The following is a 23,464-nucleotide window of genomic DNA, read 5'->3' as shown; positions in this document are numbered from 1 at the left end:
TAGCTTTCAGTGATTAGTGTACATGGGTACCTTAAACGCTTTGCTCCTCCACAGCTCCTAGTCTCTCACCATTAAGAAAATATTGTGATTTGTCTTTCTCAGATCAAAATGGATGACTTCATACTTCCCAACATTGAACTCCATCTTTCATAGTTTTGCCTGCTCATATAGTCTGTTTCTGTCCCTGTTGTAATTTCCTGCTCACATTCACACACCTTACTGTGCGTCCCAACTTAGTGTCATCTGCAAACTTGGATAAAGAACTCTCTATTCCTTCATCCATGGAATATATATGCCAAAAAGCTGAGGCCCAGTACACACCCCTGAAAAACAGTATTTATCACATCCCGCCAATCAGAAAACCCTTTAGTCCTACTCTCCCAACCAATTACCGACCCAAGTCACAGGTTACCTTCAATTCCATGCACTCTCATTTTTAATAATCTCCTGCGGAAACTTATCAATTGCCTTCTGGAAGTCCATATAGAAGACATCGATAGACACTCCCCTCTCTATCATGCTAGTGACCCCCTCAAAAAAACTCAACTCCGCAGTTCACAAGACACTCTTTTCCCCTTCCCTCAGCTCACATGGCACTTTCCCCCCTCTCCCTGCATCCACAAGCCACTTTGCTCCCAGGTTTATTATCACATTTCCTCCTTAATTCACAGGTATTCTTTCCCATCCCTGAGTTCACAAGACATTTCCCTTCCTCCCCCATAGTTCATAAGACACTTTGCTCCTCGGAGCATAATACAATTCCCCCTCAGTCCACAAGGTATTTTTTCCCTTCTCCCTCATACTAAGACACTTCACCTTCTGCAGTTCACAAGACAATTTCCCTTTGACCCCAGTTCACAAGATACTGCATCCTTCCTACATCATAAAACACTCTTTCCTCACAGTTCACAAGACACATTCCCCAAGTTCACAAGATATTTCCCCCCCAGTTCACAAGACACTTCTCTTTCCCCAGTTCACAAGACACTCTCCCACCAGCTCACAAGATACACTTTCTTTCCTCTCTCAAAGTTTGCAAGACATTGCCCCTCTCTAGTTCAGAAAGCATTTCCCCTTTCCCCAGTACTCAAGGCACTCCGATCCCTCTCCAGTTCACAAAACACTCTTTCCTTACTTTTTGCAAACACTTCACTCCGTGCTCTGGTTCAGAAGACACTTTGAATCATTCCCCCAATTCATAAACACTCTTTGTTCCTTCCTTAGCGTATAGAGACACAATTTACCAATTCCTCAGTTCATGGTGACATTCTTTTTCTCCTATCTCCCCAATTCAGATTATTTTTCTTCCTCGCATACTTGCCAACTACAAAACTCGGAAAAGCTGACAAATGGCTTCAGAATAGCGGATAGCCCCAAAAAGGCTGACAACTCAAAAGACAACATAAAACTGAAAAAACAGCCCTGAATAAAGGCATATGACTAAACCACTGCCTCAAGGTGACCAAGTTAAATTCTGTATTATTCCATTGGACTTCAGGATTTTTATTAGTGTTTTGAGATCACATTCCACAATTTAGCTTGTTTTCTCTGTGAAAACTGAAACCCAATGGCTTCATATATGACATGAAACAAAGCAGTGGAGCATGAACTTACGACTTCAGCTGCAGCCATATCCAATATTCCACCAGTTGTGTTATATACAGGGGGAAAGTGATGATGTAAAAAAAAAATTCGGGGGGTGGGGGGAGAGGGGTCTGGGTTAATGCCCCCAAGGAAATTGACTGTTTATGCTTTTTTGTACATTTTCCAATATTTTGAAGCATACAAAATGTTCAACATTAATGAAAGTGAGAGACCCAGAGAAGGCTCGGGGACACAGAGGAAAGGGAAACCCCCAGAGAGAGCTCAGCAACACTAAAGACTGTCACCGGATACAGTTTAGTCTGCTCCCATGTCTCTGGAGTCTGAGCAATTACTAAAACCTTTTTATCTCAGTTTACACTTAGTTATGAAGCTGTAGATTTTAAAAAGCTTTTCAAATTTTACATGAGGTAGCAAAGGTAAAAACTAAGGCAGCTTAACGTTAACCTCAGTTAAATTTCTGTTAAGCAACAGAAATCTATTGTTGGGAAACAGACTGTGTTACAGGTTCAGTAACAAAATACTTGATTTTCACATTGTTCTTTATTTACTCAAACTGAATTATGCTTTTCTATTTAAGTCTGTTCCTCCTATAGCAGATAAGAAGAAAGTAATGCAGGCTTCTTTTGAATACTTATGTACCAGAAAATACCTACTGGCAATCCATCCAATCCAAGAGGGCCCTAGAATCCAAAACCAAAACAAAAATTTAGGATTATGTGATCATTAAATTACTAGAAACATATCTGCATGGCTGTGACTGAATTCTAAGATACAGTACTAGGAATCTGATGTATAATAATCGATTTGTAAATGATGAATGCATAATTTCAATTTGATAAGTATTACATTGAAATTAAGTACTATAACATAGCATGAAAAACACCTTCACGTATTGCAGTTAGAAAACATATTTCACAGCAGCGTTCTATAAAATGCAACACTTGCATGGAACGTTATTGTTGACATCTGTGAAGAACATAACAATATCAATTACAGACAGTAACTACATTATCCTTTAAAGGTTTTAACTAACAGAATTTTAGAATGAACAAATACAAATGAAAGAAATAACAAATTAAGCTGTTCTACATCCTTCAAACAACCAGAAATGCAAGCTGTAGTACAGGCCGTTATAAAATGATTAAACCCTTTGGCCGAGGCCTCCCCCTTCTGATTTTTCAGTGGATCTGGGGCGGGCCAAGGAAGAAAGAAATCAGGGGTTTGCTCCGCTGTATCCCCACCATTTTCCAGTGGCCGGTTCCCATTGGGAGAACTGCGCCTCTCCGTATGTGGGTGGGCACATGGTAAATATATGTATGTGCCAAGTTTCCCACGATTTTCACTCTAACATAAAATGCAGGGGGCGTCTGATAAGCACCAGTATTAAGTGTTCAGAGATGAGTGGAGGGGGATTCAGGGCAAAAACTAAAGAGGAGCCTGGGCAAGTGCTCCAGAGTGTAGCCGTGCACAGATCCCATCAGTTAAATGAAAATATTTAGGGAATTTTTTTAAAGAGGCATGTGCGTTTTCCTTCTCTAATTACTGAATCAGGGTACAACTGAAAAATAGCTTTACAAATATTATATGTAAGCTGGAATACTGGTCTCTTCTGTGTGATAAAAATCTATGAAAAACTTTCAACACCGGTTAGACATTGGAACATAAATACTAAAAACTCTCAATCAGTACATGGATTGTAATTCTGTGGCACTTGTAATTGTAAAGGTGTGTATACACAAATATATATTTTTTTAAACCTGCGATTAGCGTAGAAGAGCTTTTATACAGCGATATCACTTGGAAAATATTCAAAGCTCTTTGCTGACTCTGCTCTGGTCGCTCACTCAAGTGCCCATTATTCATGGCTAAACCTTGATGCGAGTGTTTGCAGGGTATTTGACCTGAGGGGCATTACAGCTGAATACAATCCCGTCCCACCTGATATCCTCACGCGCACTTCCAGCAGGAATAATTGAATAACAATCAGGAACAGGAAACATGGCCCGTTTTCCCTTTGTAACCCAGGTTCCTGCCAGCAATTATATGAAATTAGCTAATTCAGCACCAGTCAGAAATTGAACCTGGGACCTTTCTGATCTGTATGGCTCAGCTACTCACTGGGTAAACTCACTGGGTAAACTCACCAGCCAGCCAGTCACGGGAATCAACAAAATTGTTTAGACTGGAAAAAACTGCATCTGACTTTCACTTCTTTGTGCCTAATATGCATTATTGAACCTGCAGGCATACAGCAATAAAAATTTAATTGGCTTCTGATTACTGAAATAAAGGCAACTAGTGAGAAATTAGGAATTGAAGGCTCTACCCCTGAAGGTTTATTTCCAGTATAAATAACTGACCGTAATTTAATCTAAAAGATCTCACATCTTGCCTAGCCCATAATTAGAGGCCTAGTACACACAATCAAAATCAAATTATGGTAATAGCAATACCACAGGTATAATTTAGGGAATAGCCATCACCCACATTTATAACAAGCAACTACAATGAAACAACTATTTAAAATTGAACCCCCACCATCTCTCAAATTCCTAAGAGTGGCCAATATATCTACATACGGAAGACTCTCTGTATACAGAGAAACAGCTTCATCTCATTCCTTCTTGCCAGAGACAAGCAGGCAGAGCGAGTGCAAGGGTTTGCATGGATCGCAGGCTTCCCCATGGTGCAGGGTGCCATTGATTGCATGCATATTGCCTTGCGTGCGCCTCATGTGAACTTAGCCATTTTCATGAACCAAAAGAGATTCCACACCCTCAATGTGCAGCTGGTGTGTGACCATAGGCAATGCATCATGCAGGTGAATGCCCATAATCCTGGCAGTAGTCATGCTTCCTTCATTCTGTGGCAGTCCTCTATGCCACCTGCATTTGACCCACCATGGCAAGTCAAGGGCTGGTTACTAAGCAACAAGGATTTATCCACTCATGACTCCGGTCTGGAACCCATGCATATGTGCACAGCACGCCTACAATGAGAGCCAAGCTGCCACAAGGAACATTATAGAGCACACCATCAGCATCCTCAAGCAATGCTTCTGCTGCCTGGACCACTCTGAGGAGCCCTGCAGTACTCAGCTGAGCGGGTCTCAAGATTTGTGGTGGTATGTTGCATGCTGCACAACCTGGCCATTATGAGGGGACAGCCCTTGCCAACACCTATCAGGTGAGAGGAAGAAAGGGAGAAAAGAGGAGGAGGAGGAGGAGGAGGAAGAACAGGAATGCAGACAGCCCCTTTCTACCTGGGCTCTATATGATGTAATAATTAAGCGATACCAGTAACCTCAACCACAGCTCCCCATTCACCAACACAAAAATAAAAGACACCAGAAAATGCACATTCCAATCCAAATTTATGAATTCAATCAGAGTTCAGGTGAGGCCCCACAGCAGCAGTGGAGGCAGCGGCAGTGCGGACCTGCGGGAGACTCGGGAGACTCGGCGGTTTAAAAAGGGCGCCAGAGTTCAGGTGAGGCCCCACAGCAGCAGCGGAGGTGGCGGCAGTGCGGACCTGCGGGAGACTCGGCGGTTTAAAAAGGGCGCCAGAGTTCAGGTGAGGCCCCACAGCAGCAGCAGAGGCGGTGGCAGTGTGGACCTGCGGGAGACTCGGCGGTTTAAAAAGGGCGCCAGAGTTCAGGTGAGGCGTACCAATCTCCAGTCTCCGAGCTCAGAGGGAGGGAGAGAAGTAAAAAGTAATTGAAGTGTGACGTCACCAGAAAGCAGGTAAGTGATTGGTTGGTGAGTATTTCTCTCTTTATAAACTTAAACTCTGTGGTTTATAGTTACTAGGGTCTCTCTGGTGTAGTGGGGACTGTTGGTAAACCATTTAATTGTAGTGTAATTAGTGGGATTGATTGATTTAATTTAATCTAATTTTAAATAAGTAAAGGGTAAGTCATGTCAGGACAGCCCGGTGCTGTGGTATGCTCCTCCTGCGATATGTGGGAACTCAGGGACACTTCCTGTGTCCCTGACAACTACGGGTGCAGGAAGTGTATCCAGCTGCAGCTACTGGCAGACCGCATTGCGGCGCTGGAGCTGCGATTGGATGCATACTGGAGCATTCACGATGCTCAGGACGTCGTGAATAGCACGTTTACAGAGTTGGATACACTGCAAGTAGAGGTTGGACAGGCAGAAAGGGAAGGGGTGACCAACAGGCAGAGTACTAAGTGCAGGCAGGTAGTGCAGGGGTCCCCTGTGGACATCCCCCTCTCAAACAGATACACCACTTTGAGTACTGTTCGGGGGGATGGCTTATCAGAGGAAAGCAGCAGCAGCCAACTTCCTGGCACCAGGGGTGGCTCTGCTGCACAGGACGGGAGGAAAAAGAGGGGGAGAGCTATAGTAATAGGGGATACTATTGTAAGGGGAATAGATAGGCATTTCTGCGGCCACAAACGAGACTCCAGGATGGTGTGTTGCCTCCCTGGTGCAAGGGTCAAGGATGTCTCAGAGCAGCTGCAGAACATCTTGGAAGGGGAGGGTGAACAGCCAGTTGTCGTGATGCATATAGGTACCAACGATATAGGTAAAAACCGGGATGAGGTCCTAAAAGCTGAATATAGGGAGTTAGGAGGTAAATTAAAAAACAGGACCTCAAAGGTAGTAATCTCAGGGTTGCTACCAGTGCCACGTGCTAGTCAGAGTAGAAATAGAAGGATATTTCAGATGAATACGTGGCTAGAAGAATGGTGCAACGGGGAGGGATTCAAGTTCCTGGGACATTGGAACCGGTTCTGGGGGAGGTGGGACCAGTTCAAACCGGATGGTTTGCACCTGGGCAGGGCTGGAACCGATGTCCTAGGGTGAGTGTTTGCTAGTGTTCTGGGGGAGGGTTTAAACTAAAATGGCAGGGGGTTGGGAACCTGAGCAGGGAGACAGAGGAAAGGGAAACAAGGATAAAAGCAAAAGATAGGAAGGAGAAAAACAAAAGTGGCAGTCAGAGAAATCAACGGTTTAAATCAAACGTGGCCACAGTAAATAATAATTCTAATAGGTCTAAGAGCGTTAAAAAAACAAGCCTGAAGGCTTTGTGTCTTAATGCGAGGAGCATTCGTAATAAGGTGGATGAATTGGCTGTGCAAATAGAGGTAAACGAATATGATTTGGTTAGGATTACAGAAACGTGGCTCAAGGATGGCCAAGGCTGGGAACTCAACATCCAGGGGTATTCGATATTCAGGAAAGATAGGCAAAAAGGAAAGGGAGGTGGGGTAGCATTACTGGTTAAAGAAGGGATTAACACAATTGTAAGGAAGGATATTAGCTCTGATGATGTGGAATCTGTATGGGTAGAATTGAGAAATACCATGGGGCAGAAAACGTTAGTGGGAGTGGTATATAGACCTCCAAACAGTAAGGCGGAGTTGGGGATGGCATTAAAAGGGAAATTAAAGAAGCGTGCAATAAGGGCACAGCAGTCATCATGGGTGACTTTAATCTACATATAGATTGGGCTAACCAAATTAGTAACAATACTGTGGAGGAGGAATACCTGGAGTGTTTATGGGATGGTTTCCTGGACCAATATGTCGAGGAACCAACCAGAGATCAGGCCATCTTAGACTGGGTATTATGTAACGAGAAAGGATTAATTAGCAATCTTGTTGTACGAGGCCCCTTGGGTCGGAGCGATCATAATATGATCGAATACTTCATTAAGATGGAGAATGAAGTAGTTGACTCAGAGACTAGGGTCCTAAATTTAAATAAAGGAAACTACGATGGTCTGAGGCGCGAGTTGAGTAGGATTGATTGGGGAATGTCACTCAAAGGGTTGATGGTGGATAGGCAATGGCAAACATTCAAAGACCGCATGGAGGAACTACAGAATTTGTTCATCCCAGTTTGGCATAAAAATAAAAAAAAGGTGACTCAACCGTGGCTAACAAGGAAAATTAGGGATAGCATAAGATTAAAGGAGAGGACATATAAATTGGCCAGAAAAAGCAATAATCCTGAGGATTGGGAGCAGTTTAGGATTCAACAAAGGAGGACAAAGGGATTAATTAAGGGGAAAATAGAATATGACAGTAAGCTTGCAGGGAACATAAAAACTGACTGTAAAAGCTTTTATAGATATGTGAAGAGAAAAAGATTGGTGAAGTCAAGCGTAGGTCCCTTGCAGTCAGAATCAGGGGAATTTATAATGGGGAACAAAGAAATGGCCGACCAACTAAATACATATTTTGGTTCTGTCTTCACAAAGGAGGACACAAATAACCTCCCAGAGATGCCGAGGGACATAGGGTCTGATGAAAGGGTGGAGCTGAAAGAAGTCAGTATTTGTAGGGAAATGGTGTTAGGGAAAGTGATGGGACTGAAGGCCGATAAATCCCCAGGGCCTGATAATCTACATCCTAGGGTACTTAAGGAAGTGGCCCTAGAAATAGTAAATGCATTGCTGATCATCTTCCAACATTCGATGGAATCTGGAACAGTACCCATGGATTGGAGGGTAGCTAATGTTACCCCAATATTCAAAAAGGGTGGTAGAGAGAAAATGGGGAATTACAGACCAGTAAGCCTGACATCGGTAGTGGGGAAAACGCTAGAGTCCATTATAAAAGATGTAATAGCAGAGCACTTGGAAAACAGTGACAGGATTGGACAAAGTCAACATGGATTCACAAAAGGTAAATCGTGCTTGACTAATCTACTGGAATTTTTTGAGGATGTAACTGGTAAAATAGATAAGGGAGAACCAGTGGATGTGGTGTATCTGGACTTTCAGAAGGCCTTCGATAAGGTCCCGCATAAGAGATTAGCGTGTAAAATTAAGGCACATGGGATTGGGGGCAAGGTATTGACTTGGATAGAGAACTGGTTGGCAGACAGAAAGCAAAGAGTTGGAATAAACGGGTCTTTTTCCGAATGGCAGGCAGTGATTAGTGGGGTACCGCAGGGATCGGTCCTTGGACCCCAGCTATTCACAATATATATAAATGATCTGGACAAGGGAACTAGATGTAATATCTCCAAATTTGCAGACGGCACAAAGCTGGGTGGGCGTGTGTGATGTGAGGAGGATGTCGAGAAACTCCAGGATGATTTGGACATGTTGGGTGATTGGGCAGAAACATAGCAGATGCAATATAACGTGGATAAATGTGAGGTTATCCACTTTGGTGGCAAAAACAGGAAGGCAGACTATTATCTGAATGGCAATAGATTGGGAGAAGGGGAAGTGCAACGAGACCTGGGTGTCCTTGTGCACCAGTCGCTGAAGGTAAGCATGCAGGTGCAGCAGGCGGTTAAGAAGGCAAATGGTATGTTGGCCAGCGTAGCGAGAGGGTTTGAGTACAGGAACAAGGATGTCTTGCTGCAGTTGTACAGGGCCTTGGTGAGACCACACCTTGAGTATTGTATGCAGTTTTGGTCGCCTTATCTGAGGAAGGATGTTGCTGCCATGGAAGGAGTTCAGCGAAGATTCACCAGGCTGATACCTGGGATGGCAGGAATGACGTATGAGGAGAGATTGGGTCGATTGGACTTGTACTCGCTGGAGTTAAGAAGAATGAGAGGTGATCTCATTGAAACTTATAAAATTCTGACAGGACTGGACAGACTAGATGCAGGAAGGATGCTCCCGATGGTCAGGGAGTCCAGAACCAGGGGTCACAGTCGAAGGATAAAGGGTAGGCCATTTAGGACAGAAATTAGGAGGAATTTCTTCGCCCAGAGAGTGGTGAACCTGTGGAACTCTCTACCACAGAAGGCGGTGGAGGCCAGTTCATTCAATATATTCAAGAAGGAGTTGGATATATTTCTTAAGGCTAAAGGGATCAAGGGGTATGGGGAGAAAGCAGGGACCGGGTACTGAATTTGGATGATCAGCCATGATTGCATTGAATGGCGGAGCAGGCTCGAGGTGTCGAATGGCCTACTCCTGCTCCTATCTTCTATGTTTCTATGACATAATCATACAAAAATAAACTGATCAGCCTTGTGCATTCCCTTAGTGCCTGTCTTCTGTGTGCCTTTGCCTCTTCTGGTGCTCCTATGAGGTGCTTCCCCAGTGGCTGCGGCATGGCTGGTGGAAGGCTGCTGACCTTCAATTGAGGAGACTGCAGACAGCCTTGGAGGACAACCTCGAGCAGATCTGGGCTTAGAAGGCTCGGCTTCAGACTGCACCATTTCGGCATGGGCAGCAGCAATCTGGGTGGGCTGGTTGGCTGACAAGCAACAGCAAGACACTGGCAGAGTGGCAGCGGTGGGAGCAGGAATGCTGTCATCCTGAGAGAGGACAGCAGGTTCGTGCTCCATGGAGCCACTGCCACTCTCCCAGGGTGACGCCTCAGCAATCCTAGTAATCTGTTGGAGGACAGATTGCTGGACTGCTGTGACTCCCTGCAAGCCCCTTTGAATACTGGTACTCGCAGCCATGGTGGCAGCAGTCTGAGCTTCCACTGCAGCACTCAGACCTTTGATGGAAGCTGTTTGTGCTGCAATTGAAGGTGTGACATTGGCCATCAGACGCTGCATCATGGTGGGTTCCACAGGCGTGCTGATAGAGGTGATCACCCGTTCCATGTTGGAAAGGATGGGCTCCAAGATCTGCACAAAGCCCTGTGCCAAGTTGGTGCTGGAGTCCTCCATGCTCCTCGACATTGAACGCAGGCTTTCTAGTGCACCAAGCATTTGGTTATGTATACCAATCAGCCTTCTTCTGTAGCCTGGCCCATCGAAGTCGTCATCTGACTCTTCTGCAGCAGAACGAGTGTGTGACCTCGCTCTCCGGTGAGCTGGCACCTGCGCTATCCTTTCTCCCCACCCTGGCTCCAGCACAGTTGTACCCGGTGTCTCACCATGTGCAGATCCCTCCTCTATCCTAGCCTCTAAAATATGCGCAGTATCAGCCTCTGAGCTGGTGGCTTGGAGTATAGGATCGAGTAACGGTGTCTCTTCATCTTCATTGTCTTCTTCCTCCACTGACTGGGAAGGCTCCAGTTCTTGGGTAACTGAAATGAAAAAGGGACAAGGGTTGGGTTGTGGTGAGGAGAGAGGAGAAGATAAGAAGTGCGTGTTTGCACCATCTGCAGCTCTAGGTCAGAAGAAAATGCGGGATGAGGGAGAAGTGGGATGAGAGAAAGAGGATTAGGTATGCAGATACCTTCATCATTGATCACTTCAGCCCCACCAGTGGCCACAGCCTCAGTGATGCCCCTTCCCATGATGGCCGGCACTGTCTCCTCCATGGGGGTCAAAACATGCAGGCATGCTTGTCCTCCTCCAGTTCTTTGCTGCTGCCTGCTGTTATGCACCACCTTCTCCTGCAAGAAAGAGGGAAGTGTGTCAGTGAGTGTCCTGCAATATGTTTGGGCAATGTGGCTGTCATGGTTGAACAGCTGCCAGTGTGTGCGAGCTGTGGGTGCAAGGCTTGCAACAGTGCTATGTGTGTGAGGGCGAGGTAAAGCATATGAATTGAAGTTTGAGTACTGATTGATAGATATTGTTGGTAGATGGGTGGATGAGGCTAGTATTGTAGTTGGTAGGATGTGCCATTTGAAGATGAACTCACTCACCTTGACAACTTGTATGAGATTGTTAAACTTCTTCCTGCACAGCATCCATGTTCTTGGAGTTAACACTCCTGGCACTGACCTCCGCCGCTACTTGTTCCCACTGCCTCCTGAGCATCTGTCTAGAGGGCCTCCTGCCCCCCTGTTGATACAGGATGTCACTCCTTTTTTCCACCTCTTCCACCAAGACCTCCAATGCAGTGTCTGCAAACCTTGGTGCTCGCTCTCTCGCGTGTTCAGTCATTGCTCAAAGTATCACAGCACAGATTCAAATTTCAAAGGACTCCCACCACTTCTTGCAGCCACAATGCACCTCCCCTTTAAGAGGCGCAGGCTGACTTTAAGTAGTGCTGCCTGCAATGCAATGAACGGGCATGGGTTAATCGTGCACTGCAATCCCCACGCCCGTTTTTGTCAGTCAATTTCTCCCACAGAGTGTTTTAGTCAATTTCAGGTGGAGGGCTTGCTGGGTCAGCTCCAAGCTCCACAGAGGAGGGAAATGGCCATTGGCGGGCCAAATGAGTCTAAGGGGGGAATTTCCCCAGCCCTGGGGAGGCGGGACTGCCGGGAAAATGGAAGAAGCTGGGAGCGGGTATCGACCCTGCTCCCAACTCGCCTCCCTGTCATCTTCCCGGGAGGCAGGTCCCTGAATCGCACAGGGATCCGTCCCCTTGAGGTGGGAAGGGGATTAGAGCCAATTAACTGCCTGTTAACAGGTAGTTAACAGGCAGTTTTGAGGCTTTTCCCCATTTTACGCCTGCAATTGCGGGCTTCCCAACGGCTGCGAACCTCGCCAGGGTCAGCGAGGCGAGCAGTGGATCTGCGGGGGTGAGAGGGGTCAAAATGTCAGCTGTAGAGGTGAGTGATGACTGCAAGTGTGGAGAGGTAAGTATGAGAGGTGAGTGTAAAGTGTTAGAAAAAGTTTCCTTAACTTTGCTTCTTTCTGCAGGCTTCAACCTTTGGGGATCTGGAGGTGACTCATCTCAACGGCAGAGATGACAGAATGGCTGCTGAATTCTCAGATGCAGCAGCCATCTGCTTTCTGCTGAGGAGAGGTGTCTTGGTGAGCCTTCTGTGCAAGGGCTCACCTTAGAACAGAGATTGTCAGTGTTTGACAGCTTCTCAAAGCTGTCAAACGGCGACAATTCATCTGTCAAAAATTTTTTGACAGTTGAAGCGTCATAAGCTGACGTCATCCGTCACCGGCTTTCCCTTAATTGGCCAGTAAGCGGGCTTACCAAGGCCAATCAAGGGAAAATAGCGTGGGTTGGTCAGACGTTGCTGGGGGCGGGACTGAAACCCGCAAACCAGAAGTCCCGCCTCCAGCACGTCTCCATTGAGAAAATCCAGCCCTAAGAGTTTAACATTCCAAGGAGGCTTGGATATTGAAAACTAAGGGGGTTGGAGTAGGTTCCGCTGGCCAACCATGCCTGAGGGATCAAGGAAAGGCAAACAGAAACTTCAACTCTCATCTCACAGAATAAATTTTAAAAGGCATCACATCCTGGGGAGCATGCTCGGTCACATAGGGGGAGAAGGTTGTTTGGGAATCAGATCTGCATCATTGATGGGATCAGGACTGGAGAGCCCTAGTTTTTTTGGAGCCATTGTTAGTTAATGTTAGTTTTCTTTGGAACTAAAGTAAAATGTTAAAATAATCTGAAGTAATATGATTTACTATGTTTAGAAAAGCTTTAAAATTCATGTCATATTTTGAAGTGCATGAAAATAGCCCCATAACCATAAGGGAGCCTCGAGTATGAATTGTAGCAACCAGTTGTAATGAAATATGTACTGTATCTTCCAGCCAATGCACTGAGTGAAATTATATCTTCCTGTTATATTTTTATATGTCAAATTTATCCAATGAAATTCCCATCAGCATTTTTTTGAAGACCCACATTAAACATAATTAAACTCTGACTACCCAAACAATGAAAAGTTTTAAACAGTATTTAATTTCAATTTTGCTACAGTTGAGAATTGTTACTCCAAGTGTAAATATTTATACTTCTTTAAAATCCATTTAAAGCTACCGGCCTTTAAGCAAATCATATGAAATTAATCAATGTTAGCCAATACCACAGCAAGTAGATTTAGAACTAATCCATAAAATGATGCATGAAAGCTTCTAGCAACAGCAAGATGTAATTTCACCTCTGCACTGTGGTTTAAAAACAAATTCTGGTATTTGTATCCGTCATTAACCATTTTGGAAATCACGAGAGTATTTCTGGATGTCAAATACTTTTACTGACTGCTCACTGACATTCAGAAAAGGCAATCCTCTGTCTACCACAGTCTACCAACTGTGATTCAATCTGGATAAGTTCCCAGTTTCTGACTTGGGCTCAAAACATGGCATTGTTTGCCCGAAGTCAGAGGTGAAAACCACCCACAAACTGATTGAAGGGACGTTGGAGGCCTGCCCTTGTGCCTTTGTTGAAGGCTGACTCAAGGAAAAGTTAGACCCAGTGGTTCTGAAATTTTTTCAGGTTAAGCAGCATTGAAAAATTCTTGTCCTATCCTGTCTCTCTAGCTGAGGATACTGAACAATAATCTTTCTTCTGTCATTTCTGTTTCTCTTTCTCCTCCTCCATGTTGTTTTTTTAATTACTTTTTGTTTTTCCTTTCTTTTCTTTCTCTCTCTTCCCTTACTTTTGTCTCTCTCTCTCTCTCCTCCCTCACTTTCATTTCTCTCTCCTCCTCCCACTTTCATTCCTCTCTTACTTTTCAGTTTCTCGTTTTTCCTCTTTGTTGCCTCTTTCTCTTTTTTGCCTCTTCAACAGTTTCTGGGCTGAAGGGCGTTATGTCTGACATTGGTGATAGATACTCGATTGCCTTGGCCTGAGCACATGGAGTTTGATAGTGCTGTTATCATTGTATTGTGTCTGACGTTGGATATAGGTATTGGATTGCTTATGTCTGTGAGAGTGTGTTGGGATCAGCCATTAAAAGCAACATGAACTGAGCTCTGCATACGGCCTCTGGATTATCTTTGCAAACGCAACATTTGGCGACGAGGATGGCTGAAATCTCTCTTTCACCACCTCCTCCCTTCCTTGCACTACCCGGTGAGCCCCCGATCCCATGGGTTCGCTGGTTACAGTCCTTTGAAACCTACCTCATTGCTCTTGGACTAGAAAATGTGAGTACAGCATGGAAAAAGGCACTGTTATCCCATTGCTTGGGAGCGGAGGGCCAGTGTGTTCTTGGGACATTATGCGCAGCAGACTCAATTCAAACATATGATGTGGCTGTGGCTCTGTTAAGCACACACTTCTCTGCCCCACAAAGTGCCCTCCTGCGGCGATTCATTTTTAGACAGCGTCATCAACTCCCCGGCGAGTTGGTGCATCGATATGTGGCTAATTTGAGGGGGTTAGCTAGCTCGTGCAAGTTCGGTGCACTACAAGACGAGATGGTGCGTGATCAACTAATAGAGCACACCAACAATGTGAGAGTGCGTGAAAGACTGTTACTCGGGTCCGACGATCTGTCGTTGTCACAGGCAGTCAACATTGCCTTTCAAGTGGAGTCTGCAGCCGAATGTGCAGCAAAACTAGCACACACACCCAGTGGCAGCGCCCTCAGCCCCGACAGCTCTGACACTGTAATGCTCATGCGACGGCAGCAACGCGTGCTACCGCGGCAACAGTGTGGAAACTGCGGATCTCGTTCACATGCTACCAGAGCGCAGAATTGCCCCGCGTGCGGCCAAGACTGTCGCAATTGTGGAAAACAAAATCACTTTGCCAATGTCTGCCGCTCTGCCCCTGTTGCTACAAATGAACACTCTCAGTCCTCAAGCAGTTGGCCTATAATTCACAATGTGAGCTCTGGGCCAGTAGTGGCTTTCAAGTCATGCACAATTAACCTGAATGATGTGTGCATCCCTCTGTTGTTGGATACTGGTGCCAGCATCTCACTGCTGAATGTGGACACATTCAAACACTTTTTCAGCTCCCTGCGCCCTCCACAGCCCTTTGCGGGTATGGTAATTCGAAAATTGGACTAGTGGGCTCAGTCAACCTCACTGTACACTATGGAACAAAAGTTTTGCCAGATTTTTGTTTTCATGTGGCACGCCAAGGAGCTAACCTGATGGGACTATGGGCTAGATTTTCAGTATAGACAGTTTTGGGGCGCTAACCTTAGCGCCCGCCCCAAAGTAGCGCCCCGTTGCCGGAAATTCAGTGGCTTCGCCCTAAGAGGTTGGTGGAGCGCTGAAAGAGGCGTTCCACTACTATCTTTAGGCGCTAAGCCGGCGGTGCAGAGCGCAACACCCGAGCTCGGGCGCAGCGCACGGCAGACACTCTGGTGCCAGTGAGCTCTTAAAGGGGAAGGGTGCATGTGCTTTTTTCAAAGGCAGAGTCTGGGGATGACGACGACGAGGTGGAGGTGGAGGTGGAGGTGGAGGAGGAGGAGGAGGAGGAGGAGGAGGAGGTGGTGGTGGTGGTGGTGGTGGTGGTCGGAAACATAAATACACCGTTCACAACAACATACTGGACCCTTCCAGACAACACATGCAGACTGCCTTTTATAGTGCATGAGGAGTGCCCTTTAATTTGCGCTCCCCACGGTGTGTTGCGTTCCATTTTACAAACGCTCTGGACGCCAGCCGCACAATGGGGCGGTCCGACTGAAGTTTGGATTCGGGGCGGCCAAAGGGCGTTGCACGAGGATGTGACGTCATTTTCTGCGCGCGCATCCAGGCGGCCGCTAAACTTTGCGCCGGCGCTAACGGGCAACTTAATTTGGGGCGAGGCGCAAACTGCGTTGCGCCCAGGCGCTACACGCATAGCGCCCGAAAATCACTTCTCTTAAGGCGCTAACTGCTGGCGCAAGCAACTGAAAATCTAGCCCTATATCTTTTCACTGACCTGGGTTTTTCTCTCTTGGACACCGGCGGGTCTGCGATTCTGCACGTCGCCTCACCGTGGTGTCAAACATGGCCAGCACTCTTCGAGGGTCTGGGCTGCCTGACTGCCTTCACCCACCAGCCCATGGTTGACTCCACTGTTACCCCTGTCATTCAGCCACTGCGCCGCATCCCGCTTGCTCTCCGTGACGGGGTCACAGCTGAACTAAAGCAGCTTCTGGAAGCTGGCATCATTGAACCAGTTGATGCCTCCCCATGGGTCTCCAACCTGGTGGTCGCAACAAAAAAGTCAGGTGGTTTACGCGTCTGTGTCGATCTTCGAGCAGTGAATAAGGCCGTAATCCCTGACAAATATCCACTGCCCACGTCAGAGGAACTCACAGCGCAGTTCTATGGTTCTATCCTGTTCTCGAAACTGGACCTTCGACAGGGCTATCTACAGGTTCCCCTCCACCCCAGCAGCAGGGACCTCACTGCTTTTGTGACACATGCTGGCGTCTTTCGGTACACCAGGATGCCATTTGGACTTAGCTCTGCACCCAGCTGCTTCCAAAAGGTGATGTCCTCTGTGCTCGCAGGCATTCCTGGGGTGGCCATCTACCTGGATGACATCATCGTGCATGGGCCCTCGACCTCCACTCACGACGAACGCCTTCACAGAGTTTTCACGGCTCTAGCAACACACAAGCTCACACTGAATGGCGAAAAGTGTGTCTTTGCTGTTTCAGAGATCGAATTTGTGGGGTTTCGGTTGTCGGCTGACGGTATATCCTCACTCCAGTCAAACATGGATGCCATTCACAGCATCCCAGAACCCAGCTCTGCAGCACAGGTTGCCTCCTTCCTTGGCATGACTAGGTACTACCTGAAGTTTTTGCCCCAGTGCTCAGCCACCACAGCCCCACTGTGCCAACTCCTGCGAAAGGATGAGCTCTGGGTGTGGTCACAAGCCTGTACGGAAGCTGTTCGCCTCCTCAAATCACAGCTCACGTCGCCTCCAGTGTTGGCTCACTTTGACGTCGCCAGCCCCACCCTCGTCACCTGTGATGCGTCCGCTGCAGCTGTGGGGGTGGTGTTATCGCAGATACAGAATGGAGTGGAGAAACCAATCGCCTTTGCCTCCTGAGCCCTTAGCCCCACTGAACAGAAGTACTCAGTAGGCGAGCGTGAGGCGCTGGCGTGCGTCTGGGCATGTGAGCGGTGGCACCTGTACACGTATGGCCGTGCCTTCACCCTGCGAACCGATCACCAGGCTCTCACTGCCCTGCTGTCGACATCCGGCACGGGCCACAGACCACTGCGTCTATACCGCTGGTCTGACCGCCTCCGCCAATACAATTTCAGTCTCCAGTTCACACCAGGACGTGACAATGTTGTTGCAGATCTGCTCTCCCGCACTGTCTCTGCCCCAGCCCCACTCGTCGGGTCTGAACATGTGGAACAGGATATCGTCCCAATGCTGCACACGCCTCTCCAAACCACAGTCTCTCTCCAGGAGCTCAAAGAGGCCTCTGAACAGGATCCGGCCCTCTCCCAGCTGTGCACCTTCATCAGAGATGGCTGGGCTCGCAAGGTGCCTGAGGAACTGTCTGCCTACTCCAGAGTTAAAGAGGAGCTCTCCTGCTGGAATGACTCCTGTGTCGCACGTGGGCTCTGTACTGTGGTCCCAAGTGCCCTTCGTGCGCGTGTTTTATCCATGGCGCACGAGGGTCACTTGGGCATAGTGAAGCTCAAACAACGATGCCGAGACCTAGTGTGGTGGCCGGGTATCGACAGGGAAATCGAGGCCCTGGTCAAGGACTGTGCAGCCTGCCTTGTAAGTGGCAAGACTGGCCACCAAGCTCCTCCACCCCTGCAACCCCTTGCCTGGCCCCCTCAGCCCTGGGAGCACCTGCAGCTGGACGTCTGCGGGGAGATCCATGGTGTCCCCCACCATCAACGGTTCCTAGTGGTGACCTATGACCTGCACTAAAAATGGCCAGAGGTCACTGCCGTGGGCTCCGTCACCTCTCGGGTCATCATCGATATCCTTGAGTCCCTCTTCTCCCACTGGGGGCATCCAAAGGCCATCACCACAGACAATGGGCCCCAAATGGTCTCTTTGGAACTCTCCTCTTACCTTGAGAGCAAGGGCTTCCGTCACACAGCGTACTATCACCCCGAGTCAAATGGGGGGGGGGGGGGGGTGGAGCGTTTTAACCAGACACTGAAAAATGGCCTCAGAGCACACCTATCCCAGGGGTGTGCATTTGACAAGGCCCTCCTCCACACACTGCTGCACTACAGAGCCTCCCAGCATTCCACTACAGGGGTCTCACCCGCGTCCCTCATGCTAGGCCGTGAGCTCATGCTGCCCCTTGGCAGGCTCCGCCCCTCGCTAGCTCAGAGCCCTGCTCCACGGGCTCAAGCCACAGTCGCTAGACAGCAGGAGAAGATGAAACTCTGCTTCGACCAGTCAAAGAGGGCCAAGGCGCCCAACATCTCAGTCTCCGATTGGGTCAGAGTCCACAGGCCTCACCGCAACAATAAGAATGCCTCATTCTGGTCCTCCAAATCAGCCGCCAACTTGGACCAGCCACTTTCTGCCTCACTGACGGCTCTCGGTGGCATGCCAGCCGCCTTCGGAAGGTGCCAGCACCCCCTGATGCGGGATTATACGGACCTAATCCCCAAGCCTTACCCCCAGAGTGGCAGGATGCACATGTGGCTCAGCCAGCCAACCCTCAAGCAGATATTGTGCCTCAGCCTGCTCCTCACCGGTCCCCCCTTCGGCCTGCTCTTCACCAGTCTGCACCTCGGCATGTTCGTACACGTTCTCGCCCTGGCCACCTACAGGACTTTTGTCACTACATTTCAGGTTTGAAATTCTGTGAGGGGGGAGGAAATGTTATGTCTGACATTGGTGATAGGTACTCGATTGCCTTGGCCTGAGCACATGGAGTTTGATAGTGCTGTTATCGTTGTATTGTGTCTGACATTGGATATAGGTATTGGATTGCTTTTGCCTGTGAGAGTGTGTTGGGATCAGCCATTAAAAGCAACATGAACTGAGCTCTGCATACGGCCTCTGGATCTTTGCAAACGCAACAAAGGGTTATTCAGGCTGGCTCACTTGATTCTTCTGTGCTCTACTCTGCATCTTAATCGCATTCAGGGCATCTTTGTCTCTCTCTTCCCTTCACCCCGGGCTCCTGCATCCCTGTCCCAGTTCTGCCTTTCAGGCTCTCTTCTAGTTCCCACTCTCCTGCACTCAATGGGCTGGATTTTATCAAAGGGGATGCGTTGGAGGCCGGACTGCTGGTTGTCGGGTTTTAGTCCTGCCCCAACGATGTCCGTCCAACCCACGCTATTTTCCCTTGAATTACCTTGTTAAGCCCGCCCTGCGGGCTTAGCCGGCCAATTAAGGGAAAGCCGGTGACAGAGGACGTCAATGTATGACGTTTCATCTGTCAAAAATTTTTGACAGATGAATTGTCAGCATTTGACAGCTTTGAGAAGCTGTCAAACACTGACAATCTCTGTTCTATGGGAGCCCTTGTACTGAAGACTCATCAAACCTCTTTCCTCAGCAGAAAGCAGATGGCTGCTGCATCTGAGAATTCAGCAGCCATTCTGTCATCTCTGCCGTTGAGATGAGGCACCTCCGGATCCCCAAGGGTTGAAGCCTGCAGGAACAAGCAAAGGTAAGGAAACTTTTTCTAACACTTTACACTCACCTCTCATACTTACCTCTCCACACTTGCACCCATCACTCACCTCCACAGCAGACTTTTCGATCCCTCTCACCCCCACAGACCCACTGCTTGCCTCGCTGACCCTGGCAAAGTTCGCAGCCGTCGGGAAGCCCGTACTTGTCGGGGCAAAATGGGACTAATCCTCTTAACTGCCTGTTAACAGGCAGTTAATTGGCTGTAATCCCCTTCCCACTTCAAGGAGATGGGTCCCTGCGTGAGTTGGGGACCAGCCTCCTGAGAAGATGGCACATTTTCCTTCCCTCCTTTTGACCTTTGCTGCTGCTCCTTTTATCAATTTCTTTTCCTGGACTTATTTTCCCGCTCTTGGTTTGCCATGCTCATAAACACACCCTTCAGCTCAAAAACATTTAGTGCCACAAATTGCTGGAAGAGCAAGCTGATAATGGTCAACGAGGCATCTGGGACCTTGGTGAATGACAGGACCAACAGTCTATCTCCTTAACCAATGAGATTTCAGGATAAAGAAAGAGGGACAATGGAGAAGGAAATAGGGTGAATTAGAGTCAATTTGATACAGAAAGAGAACTATATAGAGAGAAAGAAAGATTGGATTAAGAGAGAGAGAGAGAAAAAATTAAAAATTTTAAATTTTAAAAATCTGTAGGAACAATTTAATACTATCTGCAGGAATGAGACTCTAAAGTTTCAATTGCTCCCTTTCTGGGCTGGAGAGGTTGAGTGGCATTTGCAGGAACATAAATCTTGTGATTAAAAGGGTCCTTATGTCATTAATTACCACCCTAGCTTTCTGCCACGAGTTTAATTTGCTTTAACAGCGCAAATACAGCAATTTCTTAAAACTCCTGGGCGGTTGATGATGAGATACCGTTTACGTGAGGCTAATGGCAGAACGGCGCAAATCATCCAGCAATTTATGGTGATTTGCGACTTACACCATATCTCTTCCTAGTCACAAATTGCTGGGTCATTTTCACACTAATAACGGCGTGAGCATTAAAGTTGCCGTTGTTTTCCCAGCAAATTCTGGATCATTAACATTTGAAGGATGAACTGCCCTTCTGATTACCTGCAGAATCAGGCAGCATGTGCACCTGCCGCACGCAATTTCTGGTGTGATTCCCAAGGCCTACTTAAAGCGAGGTTGCACCTCTTAAAGCGAGGTTGCATCCCCTGCTTGCATTTCTTACTGATTAACTATGAAAGACTTGTTGGCTGGAGGGATGATTAGAAGGGCTGTTTCCTGCTTTTGCGATGCCTCCTTGGAGATTCTAGTGGAGGAAGTGAGGGCCAGGAGGGAAATGCTGTTCCGCAGCACCCGCAGGTGCCTCCCCACAGCCACTGTCAAGCAGGTCTGGACAGAAGTGGCTGAGAGGGTCAGTGCCCGCAGCATCATCTCGAGGACCTGGATTCAATGTAGGAAGAGGTTTAATGACTTTTACCTCTCCATCTCTCTCACCAGCACCTTACAACACTTCTCTCACCCCTCCCCTACGACTCTCAACTATTACCTCCCCTCCATCTCATCCTTCAACAAACAATCACTAGGGCACACTTTTGATTATTGGAAACACACTCACCTCTTCCTTTCCTCTCTTCATACCACACACTAGCACCATTCTCTTCTCACACACTAACACTTGCACAACCACCAATTACTCCCTCACATCACACACACTTCCCTCTACATTCATCACCTCCCCATTCTCAATCCATTTTGCTGCTTCTACACCTCTCTACGCAACCAGTATATAAACAAGCACAACACATCTCTACTCACCTTCTCAACACACACTCACTAACTCTCACCCTCTCTTTCCTCAAGACAAGATCGCACACAATGCCAGGGAGAGGAACAAGATGTTTGGAGGAGTCCCCAACATCATCGACCTCACACAGGCAAAGCGAGAAGTCCTGGACATCACTTGCCAAGGCAGGAGGATGAACATTGTAGAAAGCTGGTGGATTACCCAAGCAGTGTATTTGCATATAACTTGTATTCCTTCATTCACCTCAGCACAGATGCAGAAAATTTAGAAACTGCAACCGGTCTTCTCAAAATTGTCACCTCCTCCGACAGCTTCTATCTCCCATCCTAACTCTTCTCCCTTTTCTCTTAATTATAGGTTCTTCTCAACACCAGGAAGCTTGTGCAGAAGAGGACAATCCTCCTAAGGATGTAATGTCAGATGCTCCCATCCCTCCCAGGTATCAGCTCCAACACTGGCAGTCCGCATGGGATAGACAGTGAGCTGGAAGGGTCAGCACTCTGCATGTGTCTGCAGCACTAGTGTACAGCAGCAGGTAATGCTGGCAGGGACTGCCCAAGAGATACTTCGCTGGAGGGTGAAGCCCTCTCCAAGCTCTGCGGAGGAGGGCAGAGAAGAGGGCTTTGTGGGTCCAACCATGAGAAGAAAACTGCTGGCATCACAGCGGTACGAGGTATTGGAAGCCATGCCAAGCATACTCACCACTATGGCTGAGTGTGGAGGAGTCTGCATTAAGCCTCTGTGGTGTCATCTTGCATGGCATCACCACTCTGTAGTCTATCCTGAATAGTGTGATCATCTCCAGGGATGCTGCAACTGGACCCTCACAGCAAGAGTCTATGCTAGCACTCATTTTCAGCCTCCTCCTGCACTACTCAGATAGATCCAAGAAGGTGATTCTTGGCCTGTAGACCATGTACTGAGTATGGCCTCCTGCGTACAGTCCCCGATAACTTGTCTTCCGAGAGGCACAGATGCTAATGGTGCTGGTTGCTGAGGCTGCTGCTTCTCCTCCTCCAAGTCTTGCTCCATCCACAACAGAGAAACAATAATGGTACCCATAGTAAGTATAGAAAGCTTACTAAGGATTGTAAGCCACAGAGGTGTAGTAGTAGCGATCTGGAAGCTGGAGACTATCCTCACAAATGAAACAGCAAAAGATCCTGTGATCCAATGCGCTTCAGTTGAGCGCCACCTTTTAAACTGCTTCAGCTGATCTCACACACCAATCCTGCTAGATATTGCTGGCAAATCAGGGGCTGGGTGGAGCATCTGCCATTTTGGGTTAAAATGCAGAGGGGGCAGGTATGAAGTCATCGGATTGCAACTTTTACCTTTTAATTAGGACCCTGTTTGCCTGGAACGGGCACCAAACTCGAAGCCAAAAACTGCTGTGGTGAGCAGGGGAGAAAGAGAACAGTGTGGGATGGGTGCAGGAACACCCCCAGACACAATTTTAAACCCCTACCTTGTCCCATTGTCACTGGGCAGGATGGGTTAAAATTGACCCTAGTGTGTCAGGCTGTTCTGGCTCACTTTAAGCCCTGTACTAAATGCTGATTGGGACTTTCCTGAATGTCTTGGGTGGTGGTTGCACCAGTGCCAGAAGTGGGAAAAAAAGTTATTAAGGCCATCACTTGATAGACAGATTTAATTAATTGTAGCCATAGTATAGCTTTTGAATTTAGAAATGGCCTACACAGGTTACCTGGATGTCAAGCTCAGACTGTTATAACTTGCCATGTAATTTGGCAAACCATGCAAGTACATAGCAGCATGCTATTTCCTCCCATCGTCCTTTCAAAGGATGATTAGGATGACATGGAGGTTAAGGAACATCTGATTATGACTCACTACAATCTCCAGTGCTTAGCTGAGAAACACTAAAAAGTCTGGTTGGTACCACTCACAAAAATGGACCTTGTCATATCAACTATGGACCCACATGCAA

At 47.5% G+C, this 23,464-nt stretch overlaps 2 protein-coding genes across 2 annotated transcripts in view; both read right to left on the bottom strand.

Annotated features, from left to right (window-relative positions):
* The window catches only part of LOC147114025 (uncharacterized), a 473,948-nt gene that overhangs the window by 407,075 nt on the left and 43,409 nt on the right, over positions 1–23,464 (bottom strand). The window contains exon 4 of the mRNA XM_085996182.1: positions 2,259–2,285. Within this exon, the coding sequence (XP_085852308.1) occupies positions 2,259–2,285 (27 nt within the window). The remainder of the gene's footprint in view (positions 1–2,258; positions 2,286–23,464) is intronic.
* LOC147114028 (uncharacterized) lies at positions 9,549–22,575 on the bottom strand. The gene is made up of 2 exons (XM_085996096.1): positions 22,455–22,575; positions 9,549–10,588 (listed from the first exon to the last, which is right to left on the bottom strand). The coding sequence occupies exons 1-2, from the start codon at positions 22,573–22,575 to the stop codon at positions 9,549–9,551; spliced, it is 1,161 nt and encodes a 386-aa protein (XP_085852222.1).

This window comes from Somniosus microcephalus, chromosome 8, assembly GCF_052327205.1.
Source record: "Somniosus microcephalus isolate GS21.2 chromosome 8, FLI_Smic_1.0, whole genome shotgun sequence".
Classification (NCBI taxonomy): Eukaryota; Metazoa; Chordata; class Chondrichthyes; order Squaliformes; family Somniosidae; genus Somniosus; species Somniosus microcephalus.
This window is presented reverse-complemented; position numbering and strand designations above follow the sequence as displayed.

What these genes read in the sequence shown, in the direction of transcription:
- LOC147114028 (XM_085996096.1), bottom strand. Translation starts at nt 22,575, where the DNA reads ATGGGTACCATTATTGTTTCTCTGTTGTGGATGGAGCAAGACTTGGAG. An exon ending in AAGACAAGTTATCGGGGACT is followed by an intron (nt 10,589 to 22,454) that starts GTACGCAGGAGG and finishes TTTTCATTTCAG; the next exon opens with TTACCCAAGAACTGGAGCCT.